The sequence below is a fragment of the Anarhichas minor genome, unplaced genomic scaffold (assembly GCF_050575085.1).
Source record: "Anarhichas minor isolate MPS153535 unplaced genomic scaffold, ASM5057508v1 ptg000012l, whole genome shotgun sequence".
NCBI lineage: Eukaryota > Metazoa > Chordata > Actinopteri > Perciformes > Anarhichadidae > Anarhichas > Anarhichas minor.
In genome coordinates this window covers 2806095-2828986 of record NW_027466458.1, presented here as the reverse complement: position 1 = coordinate 2828986, position 22892 = coordinate 2806095, and the positions used below count along the sequence as shown (strand labels likewise).

Genomic DNA, 22892 nt, shown 5'->3' with positions numbered 1-22892 from the left:
TTTTTTTTCAATAGACGGTATAAAGAAGGTGTGAAACCACCACCGCTGCGCAGACACTAAAAACAGCCGTTTCCACAGCGAGCTCCGGTTGCTCGCAGTAATCAGTCAGGGCCGTTATTAAGAACGATTTTCATTTGCGACTTGGTCTCGAGCCAAACCTGCCGCTCCCCCTGACAGTGTTAGTGGCGATTGGCAGGTTGTAAAAGTGCAACAAGAAGGTCAGGCAGCTAAGTAGTGGAATTGTATTCATCGTGAGTTTCACCAGGAGGGGAAAACAACAACAGAGGGATGGAGGGCAGGAGGAAGAGCCTTTTTTTTCTTTTTTTTTTTGATTCTGTCGAAATGAGATTTATTTATTTTCCGTTCCATCTCGCCACTCCTCCATTCCTCTTTGTCACTAGATGACCTTGTGTTTCAGGTGATCCAGCTCTCCTCTTCTGTCCTCTCTTGTTTGAACTGAAGCCGCTTTTCATGGCTGATAAATTTGACAGAGAAATTTGTCTCAACGGTCCAGAGTCACTAATGACATCTGCAGCAGGAGAAGGTTTTCTCCAAGAGGAGGAGGAGGAGGAGGAGGAGGAGCAGGGTCACGGCCCATTTCGGAGGAATGGTAACTTAGTAATGGGGACTTGCCATAGGAATGTAGGGTGTGTGTGCGTGTGTGTGTGTGAAGGTCAAAGGTTTCCCACCTGCTCAGTGACGGTGCTGTGGTTGCTAATGAGTCTACAATAAAATGATCCATTAAGTTTACAATGGTGTAGTATTTAAGAATGGGGGGTTAATTAACTTTTTTTCGGATACAAAAAGTGAAGTCCCCAGGGTCCACTCGGTAGCTGTTAGACATTTAAAACGTGTCACATGATCTTCCTTTGGAGATCATGTTTTTTTTCTGAGAACTTTAACATTTTTGGTTTGATTGGTTTGATGGAATAGAATCAATATTGTTTAAGTTTTAAGCAGACATAGATGAAAAGTCCTTAAAGTGCTCAGGTGAACCTGAAATTTAAACATCTAGGCAGCTACATCTGCCCAGGGAGGATCCAGAACAGCCACCTAGTGCGATTTATTCTCAACTGCTGTTTCCTATGGGTCAAGAATGAACTGAAAGTTCAAAGAGGGACATTTTCAATAAATTCCACCGTATTTCAGATACTTAACAAACAGGATCTGTCCAGATCGACTTATGTGCAAAGTGCGTTTTATGAGGGAAAGGAAACCATAAATGTGTACCCAGAAGAAACAAATCCAAGCTAGCATTCCGATCTCATCCCTAATCCAAAGACTCATCTGCTTATCCTCAAGGCTGAGTCAGTGCAAAATGGGAAAACTTTCCAAAGGGAGGTATAGGGAGCGCCTTCTCCCACGGGCTTCTTCTTCACATTGTGTTGGTAGAAAATGTGTTTGAAAAAAACAGAGCAAAAACAGAAGCAAGAAATTAAAGAAAAAGATGAGCCATTATGTAGGTTGATGGAGACACCCAGCGTCTTCACGAAGGAGGAAACGCTCTCCGCCTTTTTTTCCTGCCCGAAGGGCCAAATTAACTCATCTAATCTTCCAATCATCCGATCTTCAAACAGTGTTTGTTTTCTCAGCTCACGGCCGCCAATCAGTGCTGGCCGACTGCGTTCGGCTATAATGCGACGGGGTTTAAAATCTTTAGCTAACATCGTCGGGGCAGAGTGATTGCCTTAATTGCAGAGTCTGTGGGATTAGTATGAATCATGGTTATGGAGGAGCGTGAGTTCGCCCTGTGTAAGCTCCGTCTCATTGTCTTGCACTGACAGCAACGGCCCATCCCCGTCCGCCTCGGGGGCCGGCGGCGCACGAGACGGCCTGCCAGCAGTTATGTGAACCCAAAACACTGCGGCTCCGCCGGTCCCATAGAAACCAAACTGGTGGAGTAAATAGACTGGAGGTGATGTCTGACATGATCAGTGGGGAGAGCTCTTGTTTAGGGGAGATTTAGAGATCTGTCTCGCACGTTTCCGATGCGCGTCCACTCATCGTGAAAGAGCGGCGTTTTTTGTGGACGTGCGAGGCTCTAGGCGGAGGAGACGGGTGTTATGGGTAATGGCTGGATGTAAAACAATAGAGTGCACAGACCTTATTGTATTTGGCTTTGACAGCCGGGTCGTTGACGGGGAAGCTGCGCAAAAACGGTTTGCAAACCGTTGCGCAATTGATTCGCGGCTAACAGTTGAGGAGAAGGAGGAGGAGTCTCAAAAAACGTTCACACTGTGATTATCAGATCAGACGCTGATGGCGGAAAGCGACGTCGGCTATTTGTTCCGGTAATCCGCCTTTGCTTTTCAAAGAAAACACTGCACCATCAGTCAAACACAATACGTTTACACAACGTTCCCACTCGATAGGCCCGAACCGAAACTTTCCGAGCGAGAGAGCGAATTTTTTGCTCTTTCCTGCTAAATCCAGTTCGTTCCAATCGTCATCACGCTCGGGAAGCATCTTTTGCTATCGTGCCACCGCATCCGCTCCTGAACATGGCGGCCCCCGCCAACACTGGCAGCTCAGGTTCCTTAAAGACTTGCGTGTATTGGAAATGTACATGATGCGTTCAGTGTCTGGCAACCGCTCCCCGTTGGACTGCATTATGTTGTCACACAGCGGAGCGTTGTTCGGGGGGCTGAGGTTTGCGCGGATGCGGCGCCGAGCATCGCATCGCCCCTAAAGCTGTCAGTCCCTCGCGCTATTAAGACAGCTGCTCTTAGTGGGTATTGTTCAGCGGGGGAGCTACGGGGGACCTGACAGGCCTGAGGAATCTTTTTTTGTCACCCCTAAAGGGCCTTTCAGTGCTGTAGCCCTGAATGGGACCTGCCAACGTCATCCTCCACCCATGGCATTTTTATGGCATAGCTGACATACAGACAACGCACTCTCGTCAGCAGCCCCGGCCGGGCCCCCTTTATTCCCGCACTGTATGTCAGTTGGTTGTTTTCCCATAGACATGAATCGGGGGGGGGGGAGATCTTTTTTCCAGGCAGCGCCACTTTATCTTGGAATTACTCACGCAAACACTCACACGGAGACACGCACTCTGAGAGCGACGGGCGCGCAAATAAAGACAGATGGGCAGAGAGAATCTCCCTTTACTCCCCCCCCCCCTCTCTCTCTCTCCTTCTCTCTCTCTCTCTCTCTCACGCAGGTGCACACGCTTTTACACACACGCGCACGCACGCTCACACCTTCTTACCCATACACACACGCACACACACCACTCAGACAAAAGAGCCTTGATTACTCAGCAAATGGATGCACCGCTGATCACAGGCCAGCTCTTTTTTACAAACTGGCCTATTATGCCGTCTCAGCGTGGGGTGGAAGTGTTGCAGGGCCCCAAGGCAGAGTGGCTGTGGAGGGCTTCAAGGACTGTCTGTGTGTGTGTGTGTGTGTGTGTGTGTGTGTGTGTGTGTGTGTGTGTGTGTGTGTGTGTGTGCGCACCGCAACCAAGGCTGAGAAGTGCTCCCATGCTGCGCCGCCTAACGAGAGGGCAGGTCAGCCATTAAATGGGCACTAATGCGGGAAATTGGAGGCCATTAGGCCTCTCTTTGTTGTCGGTGCCTCTGTGTGGCTAGTTAGACTCTTGAAAAAGGGAAAGGCCTTATTAGCCCCCACATGAAGCCAGAGTGTATATATACGGGCCATTTAGCTCAGCGTGGGGCAGGCCGGCCTGCTGCTGGAGGCTACTGCACAATTGTAAGGCCGTTGTGCACGTGAGGGTAATGTACATCTGACATGGTGTTAATGTGTCAACGGGTTTACAAGCACTTTAGTGACTTGAGCGTTTGTAGAAGTTTGCAGGCTGGTAGTAGGGAAACACTTTTTCTATACCAGGCATAAACAACGTCAGCGTCAGCTAGCGTGTCTTAACCAAATTACCAGCAAGTTTAGAGTTCAAAACAATGTATTCCATGTGTTTCTATCCAAGTTATTTGTAAAAGCTATTTTCCAACCATTCCCACCAAAATATGAGACAGTACATTTTCAAGCCTGTTCAGTTTGTGGATTGAAAAACTCCCAGTTTGTGTATCCAAGGCCGGAATAGAGAGAAAAATGAGGCCCTTTACAAATGTCCATACATGGACCGAGTGTCCTGCGTCAGCACTGCAAGACTTTCTAAACACACATCCTCTTGCAGTTGCAGTGACAGGAAATTCTTGACAGTGCAGGGATTTTTATGAAGACGGCTGTTATAAGAGTGCCTTTGTTGAAGTAATTCTTAACACAGAAATCACAGTAATGAGTGCAGACTAATAAAAGAAAAAAAGTAGTGGCAGTACACAATGAAAAAAGTATGCCGTCACAAAAAAATGTATTAATGCTGGTATTATTCAGTCTAATTGTTGCAAATATTTGTTTTTCTCTACTTTATTTAAAAGAAATCCGCATTTATGTGTTGCGTTCTGTGCGTATGATTGTTCTCAAGCTTTGAATAAAAGCTGCATGCCCTTGCTGTATAGATGTGGATTTACTCTGCTGGTGTTTACTCTGCCGTCTACTGTAAATCCGTTGCTTAACATTAACCTTCGCTCCACTGCTAACAGCTTCATGAGGGATCCCTGCTCGCACTGAGGCGAGGCGGTTCTCACAGCTCTTTAATAAATCATACACATTTTATCACCCGCTGACAACCACATGCAACCGCAGACTCCTGCCTGCACTGGGAGTTGCATAATTTGACCAAATATGAGAAAACATCCGAGTGTTAAATTATGAAGCAAAGAAAAGGATAAAAGATAAACAGCTCGACTTGATGCGCAAAAAAAAAAAAAAAAAAAGGTCAGACGAGCGCATAAAGGCTGCTTGACGGCGAATGGAATCTGTCCACTGGAAATCAGTCCTCACCGCATGTTTAATCTGCCTTTGATAACCCTGCAGGACTGATGAATATTCTGTGTGACTTGATCTCAATTAGCAGAGTCTCCTCCAGTCCGGCCTGGGATTTAACAAGCAGCAGGCTGATCTCTCTCCCTTCCTCTGTCCACCTCATCTTTTCTTTTTTTTCTCACTTATCTCGCTCTATATTTCTCACTTATCTCGCTCTATATATCTCTCTCTCTCTCTCTCTCTCTCTCTCTCTCTCTCTCTCTCTCTCTCTCTCTCTCTCTCTCTCTCTCTCTCTCTCTCTCTCTCTCTCTCTCTCTCTCTCTCTCTCTCTCTCTCTCTCTCTCTCTCTCTCTCTCTCTCTCTCTCTCTCTCTCTCTCTCTCTCTCTCTCTCTCTCTCTCTCTCTCTCTCTCTCTCTCTCATACTTGGTACAGCTTCTGTGGCAAACTGCTTATTAAAAAAAAAAAAAGAAAAACCACAGCGGCTGTGAAACACGGCCTTCTTTGGGAGCGGCTGAGATCCAGAGTTTAGCTGGGGTCATTAGAGAGCGTGAAGAGGGCTGGAGGGCTCACAGGGGGCCAAAGCGCTGCGGCTAATTGGCTGCAATAAAGGAATTAAATTAGCCTGATATAATCTCTGCAGCGGGCGCTTCATCCTGCTCTACCCTTCTCCTCTTCCCACTCACCCTCGCTCCATCGCCCCATAGTTTCACAGCATTCCCAGGGTGCTCCCCGATACAAACTGAGCGCCGTTGACCTTTACACACACACACCACACACTTCATACATCCTCCACAACACCAGCATAATCTCGCTCTCCCACTCTTTTTTTCTTTGTTTGCTCTCGGAGTTTTTCAGAAACTCTCTCCCTGTGCTCCGTGCAATTCACAACATCGTGTTTTCAGCAGAAAATGAAAATTGTTGGCCAACCGTTCATGGATTGTGAACGTTTTTTTTGACCTTTTAGCATCCTGTTTGGTGGATTTCATACTTGTCCATATTGCCATTACAAAAAGTAGTGGGTTTGTTTTTGACAGTATGTTTTTCTGTTCTTGCGAAATCGGTGGAAAATTGGAAAAAAAGCTTTGCATTGCAGCATGTATTTACATTTTTTTTTTTTATTATTCCCACATTGCAAGTGTAGCAGTTGTGTACTCTCTCGTTTGCGTTGTGTTTGCGTTGTGTTTCTCGTTGCGTTGTGTTTAGTTACACAGCTTCCTTGTGCACCATTTTTTCTTCAGATTAAATACAAGTATTGTGGGCTGAAAACAGGCGTCTGAGCAGCATTTTTGAAAGAGGAGCTCATTGCATATATCAAATAAAATAAATAAATAAAAGAGTCTGTATTTGGATAATTTATAGCAATTCGTACGGCAATGACACATATTGTGGCAACAACTGACGGAAGACAAATGAGTTGCTTGTATATGAAGATTACTCGAGCTGGTAATAAATTACATTTATATACAGCCATAATTGCGTCAAACACAAAACACTGATGTGAGCACTCCATCCGTCATCTCAATCCCTCAAATGTCCTCAATTAGCTCTCTTTTATTTTGGAAATTCCTCCCTTTATCGTGCCAGTGTCTGGATCAACAAACGCGAGATAAAAAGGCTGTATTGTTCTAATTAATAAGAGGCTAAATAAACAGTTGCCATCAAACAGATTTATTGTTTGATATGAAATAGAGAGCTAAATATGCCGTGGTTACCGAGTGAACATAAATATTTTCGTAATCTCACATCACTCTGTGAACAGTTATTATGGAGGCTTTCAAAAAAGAAGCTGAAATTCGTCAGTTGTTTGGGGAAAAACAGTCGTTATCAGCGATGGGCGATCATTTCTTCAAGTGTTTTTAGATACCTTTTCTTGTAATGGATTATTTGTTATATTTTTACTCGTAATATAGTATTTGATATACTTTCACTTGTCATGGAGTTAGTTACCTTTACTTGTAATGGAGTGTTTTTATACCTTTACCTGCGAGTATTTAATATGTTCCTTTAATATGCTCCTTATATTCCTTTACTGTTAATGGAGTAGTTTTTTTTTAAAGTGTGGTATTGGTACTTTTCCTCGAGTAAAGGATCTCCCACTGGTGCCCGTCAATTACTTGACACCTACAGGAAGAGATGAGAGTGTCCCGCAAGAAAATGTCCTTCAAAACATTTCAGTTCGATTTATTTAAGGAACCTTTCTGCCAACAAGAGCTCTGTGAATCCAGCTTGGTACTACAGAATGTATATGTGTGTGTGTGTGTGTGTGTGTGTGTGTGTGTGTATGTGTGTGTGTGTGTGTGAGGGGGAAAGAGGGACGCTTTACAGCCTGCCTTGATTTAATTTAATGCACCATACAGTTTAGGGGGTATCAAGCGGTTCCAGCTTTTTTTGGGGCACAGTTTATGAAAACACTTGCAAATATAAGCCTTAGTGAATATATACTCTCAGAGGATATTTAGTTTTTTTTTCATTTTCTCTCGAGGGGGTTTTAGAAGTTAATCAGATTACTTTTGGGGGCGCCCATAGGATTAAAAGTGAACTGTTCGTGTGTAGACTCCCCTCGTTGTTTGTTTAAAAGCAGGATAGCAGAGCTCCTGCCGCTCCCCCTTTGCTCGCAGGCGGTGGTGTTGGCTTTTGGGTTTCCTGTCCCGGGCCTTGGTCAGAGCCTGCGACCTCACCAGACCTCAGAAAACGACGAGAATGTCTCAGCGTGGATACCATCTCACATGGCACAAAACAAATGCAACGAGCTTCTTGAGTTTCTTCAATTGAGCAGCCATGAAGCATGCGGATTTAGAGCAAAAGTGGCAGAGATCAGTTGCTCAAAGTGTCTGTTGACAACAAACCGAGGCTGTGACCGACGTCACTCAATTACCGGGCTTATCGTAAGAACGACGGGCTTAACCTCAACCCTCCAGCTCCGCTGCGTGAATTTTTCCTCTCTCATTAGCCGAGGGGAAGGCCGCGTTCTGTGCCGCTACGAGACCGAGGTCAGCTGATGGATGCTGGGAGCCGACTCCAAGACACTAATTGGCCAACTTTTCCCAAAACACACTCAAGACGCGGCTCAGGGGGGCCACGTGTTTTCCTAGGATGTGCAGGGAAAACCGCAGCACCCGATAAACAAATCAGTTTCATGTCGAATTCTGCAGTCGGAGAGACAGCTGCGAGTCTCCAATGCAGCGTTGGCCAATCTCAGATAGCGGTGGTGCACATTACAGAAGGTGTTGTCTGGGTAAGCTTAGCTTTATCCATCTAATTCAATTACTCGTGTTTTAAAAGGTATCGGTTCACACTTACTTTTACTGCTGACGGGGGGGGGGGGGGGGGGGACTTACTAATCCAGCCCGGAGCAGTTAACTTGATTGAAAACAGACCAAACATCCGAAGGTGTCCGATAAAAGGTAAAGTTTCAATAGAAATTGTGATATTAGGAAAAATATTATATTTATTTTTTAATAAGCAAAATACCTATTTTTTTCTACCGTTTTTTCTTTCTTAAATTTACAGTTGATTCTCATGCAATACAATTTACTGTTCTCATCAACAATACAGATGAAATGTTGAATCGTAGGAAGCAAAGTGTTCTGAAGGCATTCATATGTGTGTGTGTGTGTGTGTGTGTGTGTGTGTGTGTGTGTGTGTGTGTGTGTGTGTGTGTGTGTGTGTGTGTGTGTGTGAATGGTCGCAGTAGCTTTTGTTCGCTGTCAAGGTGTGTGAGCTGATCGCTTGGCTGAAATAAACTACAGCTCAGCTTTTGTGTCTTCTATGAAGGGCAGAAACACTGATGGTTGTAAAGAGCTGGTGTGAGGAATGCTGTGTGTGCATGTGTGTGTGTGTGTGTGTGTGTGTGTGTGTGTGTGTGTGCGCAGCAATGCTATTATTTGGCACTGTTATCACAGTGGTCCTCTTGAGAAGAGATGGCAGTTGTTGGAGCAGCAGCAGAGAGCAGGGTTCACTCGGAATGTGTTCTGGTGTCTTTTGGGGAAAAGACTTCCACTTCTAGATGTAGGACCAATATACTGATGTGTGTTTAATTTCCCTTTAGAGGGTACCAGGAATGATCTCACCTCCTGCTTGTGACAGATATATTTTATGCCTGGTATGGTCTGGTTTCCACCTTGTGGTTGTATTCCTCTGCCAACACGTCTGCCAAAATATCATCATTCATTGTGTAAAATTGTCATAATTAGCGTATTACTTTCTGAGGTATGGCCAAAAAACGTGTTTTGTGAGGTAACAGTGACCTTTGACCACCAAAATATAATCAGTTCAATCTTGAGTCCAGGTGGGCGTTCGTTCCAAATATGAAGAAACTCTCCGATTTCCTGCCAGGAGCGAATTTTTCAAACACGCTTTTGTTCTCTTTCGCTTGGCAAAAGGTGTTTCCACAACACAACCAAGTCAGAAGCATCATACTAACGTGATGTAATTGTGATTGCTGGCCAACCCAAACAGGTCTCCTGTGAACTATTAAAATTCAGTCGAACCAGTCATACGTATATACAATTCAACGATTCCTATCATTACACACAAGAGAATACTTTGTCTCAAAATGATCAATATACTACAGTAACATGAGGTGCATGTCTTGCTGAAGCAAAAGCTTAAGAGCGTCCCGTGTCGGGGAAGGTGTTTGATCATGACTGAATTGTGAAACAGGGGCCTCCACACGTCTCTTCTTCAATAACCAAACGGCATTATTCTCACCGGGGGCCGCGTAGTCCGCCGGGGCTAGAATTCCCCTGTCTTCATTTAGGAAAAGGGTGTGAAGCGATCTTTGTAGTGTAACAGAGACGCGTCCGCAGGTCTGGGACCGTGCACTGAGCCTCCACCGGCTGAACTCCCCTTACATAGTAATCCCTGTTACCTGCAGGCGGGCGCAGAGATGGCTTTCACCAAGTGTGGCCCAGAATCACAGAGAGACTGAACCTGCACGGACAGACGGCTCGGTGACGGAAGAATTGAATCCATTGTATTCAATCAATTGATCTCCGTGGCTAAAAATGAATGCCAATTTTGTCACAAATCTATGAATTAAAGAAAACGCGTCACAATAGTTTTGTGCAGAGATGCACTCTGTCAGGGTTGTGGCTATCGGTTGGGATTCGGGGGGGTTCTCTCCGGCGGAGCCGCAGGAAGCAACACGAGTCACGCACACAGGTGTAAATCTAGCTAAAGAAGACAATGGAAACATCGGATCCGTGTCGCTTTAAGAGAAAGACGGGTATAAACGCAGTCAGGAGAGTTCTCAGGACACAGGAGTAAAGGCAATCATTTCAACCAGAGTCTGTTGAATGGAGATGTCATCAACGTGTGGAATCGTGGCATTAAAAGTCTTTTTACACACTGAGGCCAGAAGCAGGCAAGGGAGAACAAGCAGAGACAGAGCGCTAATTAAAGACAGAAGTCACCGCTGATAAGACGCAGAGCTGCTAATGCGAGTGTGTGTGTGTGTGTGTCTGTACTTTAGAAAATATATTGTAATTAGGTCCTTGGAGTGGAGAGGAGTCTCGGGGGTCCCAAACAAACACACACACATGCTAGTGAGAAGCCAGATTGAGGGATGCTAACGGGAAGTGAGGGCTCCTCCATTACGATGGAGCAGATGATAAAAAGAGCAGTGTGGAGAGGTGGTGCAGAAAAATACACAGAGTAGACACTGAGAGTATGTACCCGCACATACAGTATCAGAAGCGTTGCTGTTAATAATGCATGAGCGCTCCTGTGGTGGTGGTGGTGGGAGGACCGGTGTCTCGGACGGCCGGGCCCTAATGAAGTCGGGCATGTCAGCCTCGCTCCCGCTGCCAGAGAGTCATGAATAAACATCGATTGGCTAATTAAACTCACCGTACTCGTCGGTAAACAAGCGACGGCGAAGGGGGTCCCGGGGAGGCACGATGATGCCAGGCCTGCACTTCGCTCTGTTGCTGTGCAGCGTGGACCCTGGAGAGCAGGCGAGGACGGCGAGGAGAAGAAGTGGAGGAATGAAAAGGGGAGCGTATTTGAGTCAGAGACGGAGAAGGGACAGATGGGGAGAGGTGGGGAAAAGGATGCCAACGCTATAAAGTAGTGCACTGGGTATGCGGTGAATAAAAGTACAGCCTTAATGAGTTCTGCTTCCTGCTGAATTATGAGGTTACATTAAGCTTTAACTGACTGTGAATAAACTTTAAAAGGTGTAAGTATGACAGTCAGCTTATTCCCACTGCCGAGGTCATTATCTTTTACAAGTCAGGACTTTGTTCAAAGGTATTGTTTTATATTCATGTCAATTCAGTTGTCGTAAGAAACAATAAGAAGTTACAGTTGGAACAGGGGCGTATAAACACCTCTTTAGCCGAGTGGTTACAGCACACGCCACAGATTCGACTCCAGCCTTGGAACCTTTGTAGCAGGTCACATACACTGTCAAATAAAGTCAAAAATGCCCCTGAATGCTCCTCATCACATGCTTTTTTTTTTTTTTTTTGCAATAATTCGCACAAAATTGTTGCCATCGTTTACCGCGCCCCGTTTTGTTACTCACCTATTCAAACCTCTCTGCGTCCCGTTTTCCTTCTCTCCGCAGCCTGCAACTGTAACCTCCACGCCCGGAGGTGCCGCTTCAACATGGAACTGTACAAGCTGTCGGGGAGGAAGAGCGGAGGGGTCTGCCTCAACTGTCGCCACAACACCGCGGGGCGCCACTGCCACTACTGCAAGGAGGGCTACTACCGAGACCTGTCCAAACCCATCTCACACAGGAAAGCCTGCAAAGGTACAGAGCTTGTTTTATTCGTTTTCTGGACAGGGGAAGTTTTTTTAACACGCATGTCGAACAACAAACCAAGTATCCGCCATTTCATCAAAAACTTTATACCAAGACACGCATAGCAGCACTGAGATTGTTTAGTTCTGGTAGGAAACAGTTCTAGATGAATTACAGGAAGCGGGGGGGCGGCAGTCTTCTCATTCCTGAGCCTGCCTCGCCCTCATCTCCCTCTGTCAGCGGAGATGAGCTGGGGGTCTGTTGGGATTTGTGGAGGTCGTGGTGGTAAAGGGAGGGCTGCTCCCTCATCGACAGTTGAGTTATTTGGCTTCGTTCTGGGAGGGGAGATGGTGGTGGTGGTGGAGGTGGTGGTGGTGGTGGGTGGGGGAGATGACAGGACAAGCAAAACAAACAGAGCGGAGGTGTGAAGTGATCCTCGGTACAGGTCAAAGACGAACGATAAACCCGGGGAAGATCGGTGGAAGGGAGGAAAGGAAAGAAAAATAGGGGGGGGGGGGGTTAAAGCAAAAAGAGAGGGGTGGCAAGAGAGTAAAAAAAGGGAGGGAGGGAGGAAGGGAGGGTAAGGAAGAGGAGCACACCCCCACACAGGTGTGCTCGCCACTCAGTGCTGGATGAATCGCCCGGCATCAGCCCTCACCGTAGCTAATAAGGGTCAAAGGAAGCGAGGAGGAGGAGGAGGAGGAGGAGGAGGAGATTTTCTCACCTCCTCTATAGCTGCAGGGAGAGACAACAGGAGCTGAATCCATGTGCAAACAAGCCCAGAGACACCCCAGAGTCGCTCTGTAGAAATACAGCTTGCACGCACACACACACATACCTGCTCCAGGGTTTCAGAGCGCTCACTTCCAAAGAGGAAATATTAGCTGCCTGCTGACAGTTGAAGCCTGCCGAGTTGTCTCCCATCATTCACCGCGGGGTAAATAAATAAACTGACCGGTCAGTCAGTTTCGCAGACGGCGCGTCAGATGACTCTGGCGAGACGAGGCGATACGTGGAGGTGTATTTGATTTACCCCTGACTAACAGTTGATTAATGTCATTTTCACCTTTTCCCCGATGACACAAACATCGATCAAACCGACGCAAAAGAAAACGTCACACACGTTGCATTCGGGCCTCGTTAAATTCCTGAGATCCAGCGACCGCTCTCCGCTCCTCCGGCATGAACACTACTTCATAACAAAGCTCCGTCGACAAACGCACCCATTTGGCCCTTTCCCCTGCAGCCGCTCACGAGCTCTATTCCTCCATTGACACTAACACCTTCCGTGGCTTTGGGCCCATTCTCCTGTCGGCCAGGAATGCAAACATACAATTCATCACGACGGGACGCTGTGTATCATTAACCCCTATCCTCCGCTGTGTCTGTCAGGCCGGCTAATTGTGGAGATTTAACCTCTTTATTTTGTTTTTCATGTTGTTGTTCTTACACCCCTCCTCATGTGTCAGAGGCTCGATTCTTTCAGCGTCCCATAACTCACTTTCATGGGGGTTTGTTTCTCGTAAGGGAAGGAGTCGGAGGTCCTGCTGAGCGTTTCACCACAGAGTTATTAAGATTAGTTGAATCGGTTTACTTGCAGACAAAAGATGCATTTCACAATAAATAGATAAAATATGAATGCAGAGCATGAACGCATAATTAGGAGGATTTGTGCCAAAATACAGCAAATTTTCATCCTAGTCTAACATTTAAATCATATTTAAATTCAAATTAACTGTATAATTTAGCATTATACCACAATTTTCTCTAATGCATTACACGTTTTAGATTATTCACATTTTTTTAATCAGCAAACAAATGATCAATCCAGCATGTTTCTGATGATTTCAGGCTGGTTTTCTTCTTCATTATTTCATCGCCTACTCGATTGAGTTTTTCTCAGTTTGCTCGCCACCGAAAATGAGAGAAGCTGGAAACACGCAGGCAACATTTGGGTCACCAGAGGAGAACAAATCCAAGCTTTCGTCGTATAGAGACAAATTAAACCTCAGTTCGTGTTGAATGTTTTGTACCGTAACTAGAAAATAGCCGGCCTGTAGCGAGACAAAGCGGTTTCCGTGGTAATCTGCTCTCGTAACGACCATGATGACTACTTTGATGATCGGAAACTTTGGATGAATGGGTGAAGTGAAAGTCTAAACACAGAGTAGAAAAATAATTAAAAAGGTGAATAATGCACCTGGTGTGGACCTCCGGCATATGGGACATGTGGGGGGGGGGGGGGGGGGGGGGGGGGCTCTGGATTTTATGTCCACGTGGAGCATTTTGAAATCTAGTGCTACTGGTCTGGAACTCTGCCTCCTTCCTTTTCATCTTCATCTGTCCTCTACGTCTCTGTTCTCATCTGTTTGGACTCTGCATGGTTCTCTTGCTCTCCTGCTGCTAATGTGTACATGCAACATTATTACACTGGGGGCATTGCAATGGCATTGTTTTCACTATTTTCTGACATGTCAAAGCTAAATATAAATGAATGAACTGGATTGATAAAATAATTGAAATGTTAATCAGAATAATACATTAGTTACAGCTGTAATTATTGTTCTGATCATCACTAATGTCATTGTCGTGACTCAACATCGGCCCAGTCTTCAATCTGATCTATAATTGTATTGTTACTATAGCATAATGATAGCGCTGCAGGCTAGCAGGAGTGCAGGCGTGTCATACACTCGTTACATCAGTCTCCAAGCTGCTAAATACTAAATCAACTCACTGCTGACTCCCTCACATTCGCTGTTGCCTCTCACCGAACTACAACGTAAACACATTTCATCATCGCGTATGAAATCGTTGGTTTTTTTTTTTTGTTCCGATTCCATCCATGAAATTTGCCAGAGCCCGTGCACTGTTTCCCGCCTCTCCTGTGTGATTATAAGCAAACGCTGTCCAAGTTCGACTGAGGCATTCGGTTACATCAAAACAGACTCACAATAAAGAATCTGTGGTAATTAAACCCCCCCGAAGCTGACAAATGATACAGCGCATGAGCTGGTTCTTTTCGCCAATTCAAACATTTTCGCAAACTATGTTTGGAAAGTTACAGATGAAGACTTTAAAGATGTGTGTCATTGTATTTCATGCCCTCTCTGTTAATATACTTACAGTTACCACACGCAGCTTTCTTTTTTCCATGCGTGCTGTCAAAAGTCTCTCAGCTTCAAAAACATCGTAATTCTACGAAACTCAAACCGCAGAACAAATTTTCTGTCCACTCCTCGAGCAGAGTAAGCGCTGCGCCAAAGTGACAGCAATTAAGAGGTTTGGTTATTTATTGAGCTCAAAAAGAGATGGGGGGGGCTTCTCGTCAGGGGAGAATGGGCACTGGAAGGAGGCAGCGCGAGATTTTGCTTGTACTTGCGAAATGCGATTCCCCCCCCCCCCAAAAAAGCACCTTGTTTCCACAGGAGGCCATCACGAGTCCCAAAGAGAGCGAGCTGTGCCCGGCCGCTACGCTGACACGGCTAAATTTATAACTTCACCCCTCATTGAACTAGAGTGTAAACACAGCGTGCGTTTCGAGCAGCTCTTGCTTGTGTCTTTCGCCGTTTGAAGCCTCCGAGTAAAACACACGGAGCTTATTTGACAAAGAAATGCGTGAACTTAAAAAGCACTCTGGGTGGTCTTTCAACACCTCCGTCATATAACTGAGATACGTTTAATCAGCTGTCTGTCACCCAGGTACTGATTGTTAACGGTCTCAACTTTATTTAAAAAGTTAAACATTGGTTTTTCCTTAAGGGGAGACATTGCAGGTAGAAACATTGATTTTAATGCTCTGGTCAACTTTGATCTATTTTGCTTTCAGAACAGACTAGTGGGGAAAAAACATCCAAAATACACATTTAGCTGTTTATTTTACTAAATTCACCAACAGTAAGCATTAGGTAATGCCATTCATATCATTATCATTCATTGCTTGATATATATACAACATTGTAGTCCTACAACATGGAGAAAATTGTATTTTTCAACGGCTGTTGAAGGTATTTTTAGATTTATGGAGTGATACAAAGAGATATCCAAAAATTCCATCTGTAAAAAACTTGAGTCAGGAATTTTGAACCTGGCTTCATCCAATGTTCACATTTCTGTTCTGGAAATGTGTGCAAATAAGCACATATTTGATAAGATAACGCCTCATTGGCATACTCAAACACACATTTACATAAAACGTGTAATACAACAAATAATAAATGTTCTACCCTGTTCACCAGTAGTGTCTCCCTTTAAGAACCCATCTTGATGTGGAGCATTTCGACATCGATAATTACACTAGTGGTCCTCTCCAAATACTGAGCCCTGCTCTGGATTAGTCCTCAGAGGAAAATCTACACTCAATAAAAAAATATTGTTTTTCACAACTTTTCGCTTTGGAATTTCCGTCGTGGGGCGACATCTGCGTGTTTTCAATTACAGAACGACGCACATGTGCTTCAAACATCGTTCACGGAAAGAAACTCACGTCCGACATTTTGGGGCTCGCTTTGTGGCCACGAGGGCCGTTCGGGGGCCGATATTTTTCCCGATCGATGAAACCTCAAACAAGACGACAAGCGAAACACACCCTCTACAAGATAAACACGTCATTTACGGAGCTGTTTGTGTTTAGTGCAACAACCCGATAATCTCTCTCTCTCTTTCTGCTCTCTGAAGATACTTGTGGAGAAGCGTAAAACCTAATTATAATAGAGCATAGACTCGGGTAGCTTGGCTTCACTCCAGGGCCGACAAATTATTCTTATTGGCACAGAACGCACAAACCAAACGGGTGGTGGTGGTGGTGGTGGTGGGGGGGGGGGGGGGGTTCAGACTTCAAACGCCAGCTTTATGGTAAAACAATTGTCAGAGTTCAAAATTCTCACATTGTGCAATCTTAGACCGAGGACGCCTTTGAAATCCACTCTCCCCAGTTAACTTAGAACATTTTTCATTCTTTTATACTGCCGGCGCCAAGAGCCTTCTTTAAGCGTTCGAGAATTCCGTCTTCATCTAGAAACATGACAGCTACGACAGGGCTGATGCCTCAGATTCAGCTCTGCTACACGCTCCGACACTTCTGATCATGAACTTCTGTCACGGAGACAGAAAGGTCCCCCTCTCTCACCCCCGTATCTCCCTGAGCCATCTGCGGCAGCCACGGAGCAGAGCGCCGGCAGCCACTTAACCGTTAAGTGGACACACACTTAAAAAACAACTCTCACTCGCTACCCTCCAGAGCGAGCCGGCCCTTCAGCCAACAGGTAGGCCGTCCAAGCCAGGGAGTCGGACAATTAGTCGTCCAGCCAGGAAAAGCAGCTCGGAGGCGAGTCAGTCAGTCCTTTCGAGGGACCAAACGCAGGGTAGGAGGAGGAGGAAGAGCGTTTCCCCACCTGTAGGCCATGTGCTGCGTGACTTGATTTACTGGCGAGCTCGAGGCTCTGAGAGCTGCGGTTACCAGGAAGACGCTCTATAAATATCACCGGAGCTCTCTGAAGCTCCGAACCAGAGGTGCACTTTGCCCTCCTGTGCCTCAACCAGCTCTGACACACTCCGAAATTTACAGGCCTGAAGACGTGCTGCACCGGCCTCCGCGCTGTTTATTGGGCTCCCTGATGTGTGTGTGTGTGTGTGTGTGTGTGTGTGTGAGCTGTTCCTCCCCACCGAGCTAGCAATGACAGATTGGTTTGATAAAATGGTACAAATAGATACACAAGGAGGCTTCTCTCAGTCTGATAAGGAGGGTGAACAGCACACACACACACACACATACACACACACACACACACACACCGAGGAGAGATAAGAGCTGCAACAGAAGCCGAATCACAGGAAACAGGTAATAGAGATAAAAGCGCCAGAGTGTGATAGAGAGGAGGTGGCCTGCTGAAACCTAAATTATGGACTTCACCCTTCAGGACAGAGTTGTCTTGCAGTACTTCTTCAGGAGGAGCACTTCAAAACATCTCACTAAAAACAACAACTGTGTCCTTTTCCAAGAGCCCGAGGTCGATCGTGAAGAGTACAGATTCCGTATTACATTACCACTTTACAGCAGTGTTTTCCCCCCCGAGGCCCCGCTGTAATGTGGATCTCCCAGAGTGCACGTCGGTCGGACAGCCTGGATGAATAACAACCGTATCGACGTTCTAGGACGAAGAACACCTTACACTGGAGCTGAAACTTTAGCTTTTTTTAACGCATGAAAGACATAAATTCTAACAAAAAAAATAATTGTCAAATAGCATCTGTCCCCTGCAGTCGGATTACATCATTTACTCCATTGAATGAATGCACAGTAGAAACCTGCGGGTTTTGAATGTATGCATAGGCGTCACTATTAATTAAAAACTTGTTTTGACATTTATTCGTGTGAAACGCTCATTTCAATGCAATTGGGGCCGTAACGGACGGATTGTTTTGAAGCTGTAATTTCGCGCCGGGGGCTAAAAGCAGACCGTGCGGTTAAAAACAAAAACAGGCCAAACCACTAAATACCCCCCCGCAAGCCTCAAAGTACATAATTCAGCTATACGCCCTTTGAAGGCTTTTCAGAGTGACAAGTGACACAACGCAGGAAAAAAAAATCTTCAGGGGAGGAGGGGCAAAGGAGCAGAGGCCGGCCCAACCCTAGGGGCCGAGAGTCGGCACCACTGCTTTTCCATAGGAAATAAAACACAAATTATAACACCCATGGGGTGAGAGATATAGTGGTAGCGTTTGCAGGTTTTTCGAGTGAAAAATTTTGATAGATCACCAAGACTGCTCTGGTCTGGATTACTATACCGGCAGGATTTTTCTGAACCAACTGAACAGTAGAAGATTCATTGGACCACCTCTCCTCACAATGATTCACATCCAAAAGAAGAAAGAAACTAACTCGCAGATAACTTTTATTTAACGCCAATTTCCAAACTTGACAGGCTGTGAAATGAATTAAAGGGCCTGCATGGGGGGGGGGGGGGGGGGGGCAATTGGAAAAATTATTACATTCCTGCAGCATGTGTGTTCCATAGACCCCCCAGTTTGGGAGGAAGTGTGACAGACGTCCTGGGCGCACGTTCAAAGCCCGCCATTAATCAGAACCAGGCAATTAGGATTAGCCTCCATTATTTTACCATTTGGTAAACATGCGCGCGCCACTCTCCTCACAGCTGCGACACGTTTGCACGGTGAGCGTGCACGCCAAGGCCAACGAGCCACACTTTGGGATTTGAAGATCGTGCAGATACTGTATCCTGGCAGGTTTCGATTCATTCGGATTATGCCTGATGTGCACATGCTAATTAGCTAATTAGCAAACGGTGCCAAAAATGTTTGTAGACAGGGGAGGATGTGGTGCTCTTGTTAGTCGCGGCGCCACGCTCGCTTCAAAATGAGCGCTGTGCCGTTGGACCCCGAGTAAGTTCTGTCTCTGTGTGCACGCCTCCACCTGTCTCTCACCCACTCTTATTATTGTTGCCTCCACTGCTGTGTGCACCACTTGCACTCTCTGTAGATAGCACATGTTTGTATCTCCCCACATGTTTGTGTGTGTGTGTGTGTGTGTGTGCGAGACCACTCACTGTGCCTCTCTTTCTTCCTTTGTTTCCTCACAGCATGTGATTGCCATCCCGTGGGCGCTGCTGGCAAAACCTGTAACCAAACCACAGGACAATGTCCCTGTAAAGACGGCGTGACCGGTATCACGTGCAACCGCTGCGCTAAAGGCTACCAGCAGAGCCGCTCGCCCATTGCCCCCTGCATAAGTACGTGGAACCCAAGTCTTTACCAGACTGGTGATGACACACACACACATGTGCATATTCGAAAGTCACACACAGCATGCTGCAAAACACAATGCTTGAATCCTCTTTTCTCCAGACAAGCTTTTGTGTCCCGACTGTTTTCTGACCGGTAAATCTGCTCGAGCTTAAATAAACGCAGCGTTAAAAACTGAGCCTCAAGGTCACGGTCCCGGCTTGTCTCGGTCCCCGTGAATTTGAGTAAAGACGCGGAGCCGTTAACACCAGCGTCTCCGAGCCCCAAAGTGCCTCGGAGGGTTGAATTACAAAATCGATCTTGTTCTCAGCGTCCGATGAACATTTATTAGCCAAAACGTGGCCTTGTATTACAGCTAAAGATGATGAAAAAAATACGGCATCGCCTGAGGGAAGACTTAACAGCACGGACAGTTTGAGGATAGCTGTTGGCCCTTTTTGTCTCGGTCTGAAAACACGTTTTAATTGGTGCTCTTGACGTTGTAGTTAGATACTGGGAGCTAAGCGCTTATGTGGGATAAATCTCGACATGCGACTATTTTGAGTCCTATTATATCTTTGACTTTGAGTACAGCGCTGTCAGCTATAAATCTATACGCGGGTCAATTATGAGAAGCAGGCTCATTATTTAAAACTGGCCCGCGCGGCGGCTGAATGCTGATGGAAGATTTCTGATCCAACAACATCAGAGGAGGGACCTATGGGCTCACTGAGGCGCCATTGTTTTTTTGGCAGCAATTGTTTGTCTTGACATTATAGGCAGACCAATTCGTCTCGGGAGAGGGCCTCGTTATGTCCGCAAGTCAAACAAACAGTGTGGGAAGTTCAGGAAGTAGCAAGCAGGAGATCTGATTCGACTCGATTAAAAAGGACTTGATTCTTCACCTTCGCCCAGCTGAATCCACCGCTGCTGTGCACCTCTTTCTCCTTTGCATGCGTCTTTGATACATACTTTTGTCCCCCCTCTCTCCACCGCTGCTGTGTGCACAGACGTTTTGATGAGTCCCTTCTGTCCCTTTCTGCCCACAACACCAACAAAAGGACACATAATGTGTGTTTGTTATCTCCCGTTGCCATCCTGCTCCTTTGGAGATTAGAGTGCCCTTCTTCATGCATGGTTTCTCGGAGTGTCAACTTCCTACCCACAGGAAGCAGCAGCCAGGTATACAGGAGGGGAGGATGAAACAGAAAAATAAGAACTCAATAGTATCCTCTCTTAAAGTGAAAAAGTATACTATTTTGTCCTAAAATGCCACATTGGAACAATATGTTTTACTCACATTTGATGGTCTGGCCGCATAAATCTTGGAGACGCAACGAGAGTCACTTTTTCTGATCAGCTTTCCACAAGCTACGGCCAAACAGCTGACCACCAGCGGTGTAGTGCTATTTAGGTACCGGAGCGCATCTATTACGCACGCGCACGGTTACGTTGTGGCTCGTTTCGATGGCTGCTGTTCAGTGGCAAGTTAACACACATTAGTCAACTATTCCTGACCACGTAGTGAAACGTTAGACGGACTTTAAGGCGGAATGATATGTTGATAAATCTGCGCTAGAGCGCAGTGAAAAACCGCATGCCTCCACGGTGAATCCCAATCGTGCAGTATAATCCAAATCTCATTTAGCCATACGCTCAGTATCTCCCAAGCACGTGTATTTCCCCAAAAAGTCGTACTATTTAAAAAATACTTCCGCCAATACGGTCTCAAGCTTGCGCATGCGCGTTACAAGTCCGTGCGAGTCCAGACGAGTCTGAAGAGTTTTACTCAGTTTTCGGCCGTTTTCGCATTCTCCCCCCCCACCGTGGAGGCATGCAAGAATTTAAGGTTACACGCGTCGAGCATTAGATATACCCTTCTAATAGTCTTCATCATCAAATGTGCACATTTTTCCCACAGTACCAACATGCATGCACACAAAGACAAACACGCACAAATGGACATATCGGATAATAATGAAAGTCTTTGTGTCAATGTCACGTTTTCTCCTGGAGTAGAGATTCCAGTTGCACCTCCTACAACCCCATCCAGCAGCACAGAGGAGCCATCAGGTGAGTACAGATCAGAACATTCTTTTTTGGAAACTTATATTTACCCATATGCTGCTACGCATCCATATAAAGCCCACCTGGCTTTGAGGGAGTGATGTGAAGTGTACAAGGATTTTTTTTTTCAACAGTTTCACTTCTCACCACAATATTTTTCCATAAAAAACAGACTGCAGGATAAATTGGATCCCTCTTGCCTTCCCCCTCCTTATTAAGGGGGTTCATGAATATTAAGCCCATTAGCAGCTTCCCTGGGATGTGCCTCCTTTAATCTCTCACACTTTCACAATTAATCAGTCTAACTGCGGCACAGTGGGGGTGTTGGTCCGCAGCGTGCAGCTCGGGGGCCGTTTGTTTGATGCAGGAAGGACTGGCTGAGGTGAACTGGATCTTGTATTTCATTGGTTGAATTTCTAGCTAAATGTTTAGTGGTTTGCTGGAGCTGTTTTCAGTTGAAATGGGATATTTTTTTTATTGCAAATTGTGATATAAGTAAACTTGGAACAGTAAGAGACTTATAGCGTTATATAATGGTGATTCAATATGTGATGCGGTGAAAATTCTAGCACAAAAACTTGCATCTTGTGCCTCATTAGCATAAACACACGTAACTCTACAAACCCTTTGGGAACGAGTCCCGCGTTGTGTCTTTTGGCCTCGTGGTGGAAAAAGTTGTCCCGGCTCACGACGTTCTCCGGACAGCGCCGTCGGGATACTGCCGGTCCCCCAGCTGTCCTCCACCGCCTTTCTTTTCTCTTTCAGTCTATTTTTCGCTCTCCTCCACCTCCTTCGTTTCACGCTTTGTCTTCACATAACACTGTGGGTGGTGCAGGAGCAGAATCTGGAGTTTCTCCGGGCCCCCTTTGTCAGGAATCTGTCCGCTTTTGGGCTGTAGGAAATTCACCTCACTGAGGGAATACTGGATAAGTGGGAGAAGGACCCGTATTACTATTACTATTCAGCAAATGTATTGTTTTTTTGTTTAGCATCGAAAAACTAAATATGGGTTTTGGATATCCGTTGTTCTTTATGAAAACGTACCTCTCCCTCCAATTCACTGTCATCATGTGAAATCTTTGCCTGTGGCTACATCCTGGTTCAAGGCCTCTTATACTCTCATTGATGAAACCATGTGACTGAACTAATGTAAACACAACCTGAAGGAGACTGTAATGTCTTTGACTGTGTAGCTATAAAGATAATCTAATCACGACAGAGAGTTCTGGGAATTCCCTCTCATGTATAAGCCAAAGAGGTTGAAATCAAGCACCTTGATGGACGTCCTGCGTCACAATCGTGAGTAGTAGGGGGGGGTCCCGCTGGACCACCCGGCCTTGAGGAGCAGAGGATGAGTACATAACCTTCTGAGCCTCCTCAGATGGTATTCAAACAGCTGGAATATCACCTAATATGGGATTGCAAAACAGATGAGGGGATTTTATCAGAACATCGAACAATATTTGCCACCCCACTAATACTGCACCA

The 22892-nt window shown here is 45.8% G+C and overlaps 1 protein-coding gene across 1 annotated transcript in view; it reads left to right on the top strand.

Moving 5' to 3' along the window:
* Positions 1–22892, top strand: part of ntn1a (netrin 1a) — a 54839-nt gene that overhangs the window by 19343 nt on the left and 12604 nt on the right. Inside the window, exons 2-4 of the mRNA XM_076090260.1 lie at positions 11418–11606; positions 19196–19345; positions 21357–21410. Of these exons, the coding sequence (XP_075946375.1) occupies positions 11418–11606; positions 19196–19345; positions 21357–21410 (393 nt within the window). The remainder of the gene's footprint in view (positions 1–11417; positions 11607–19195; positions 19346–21356; positions 21411–22892) is intronic.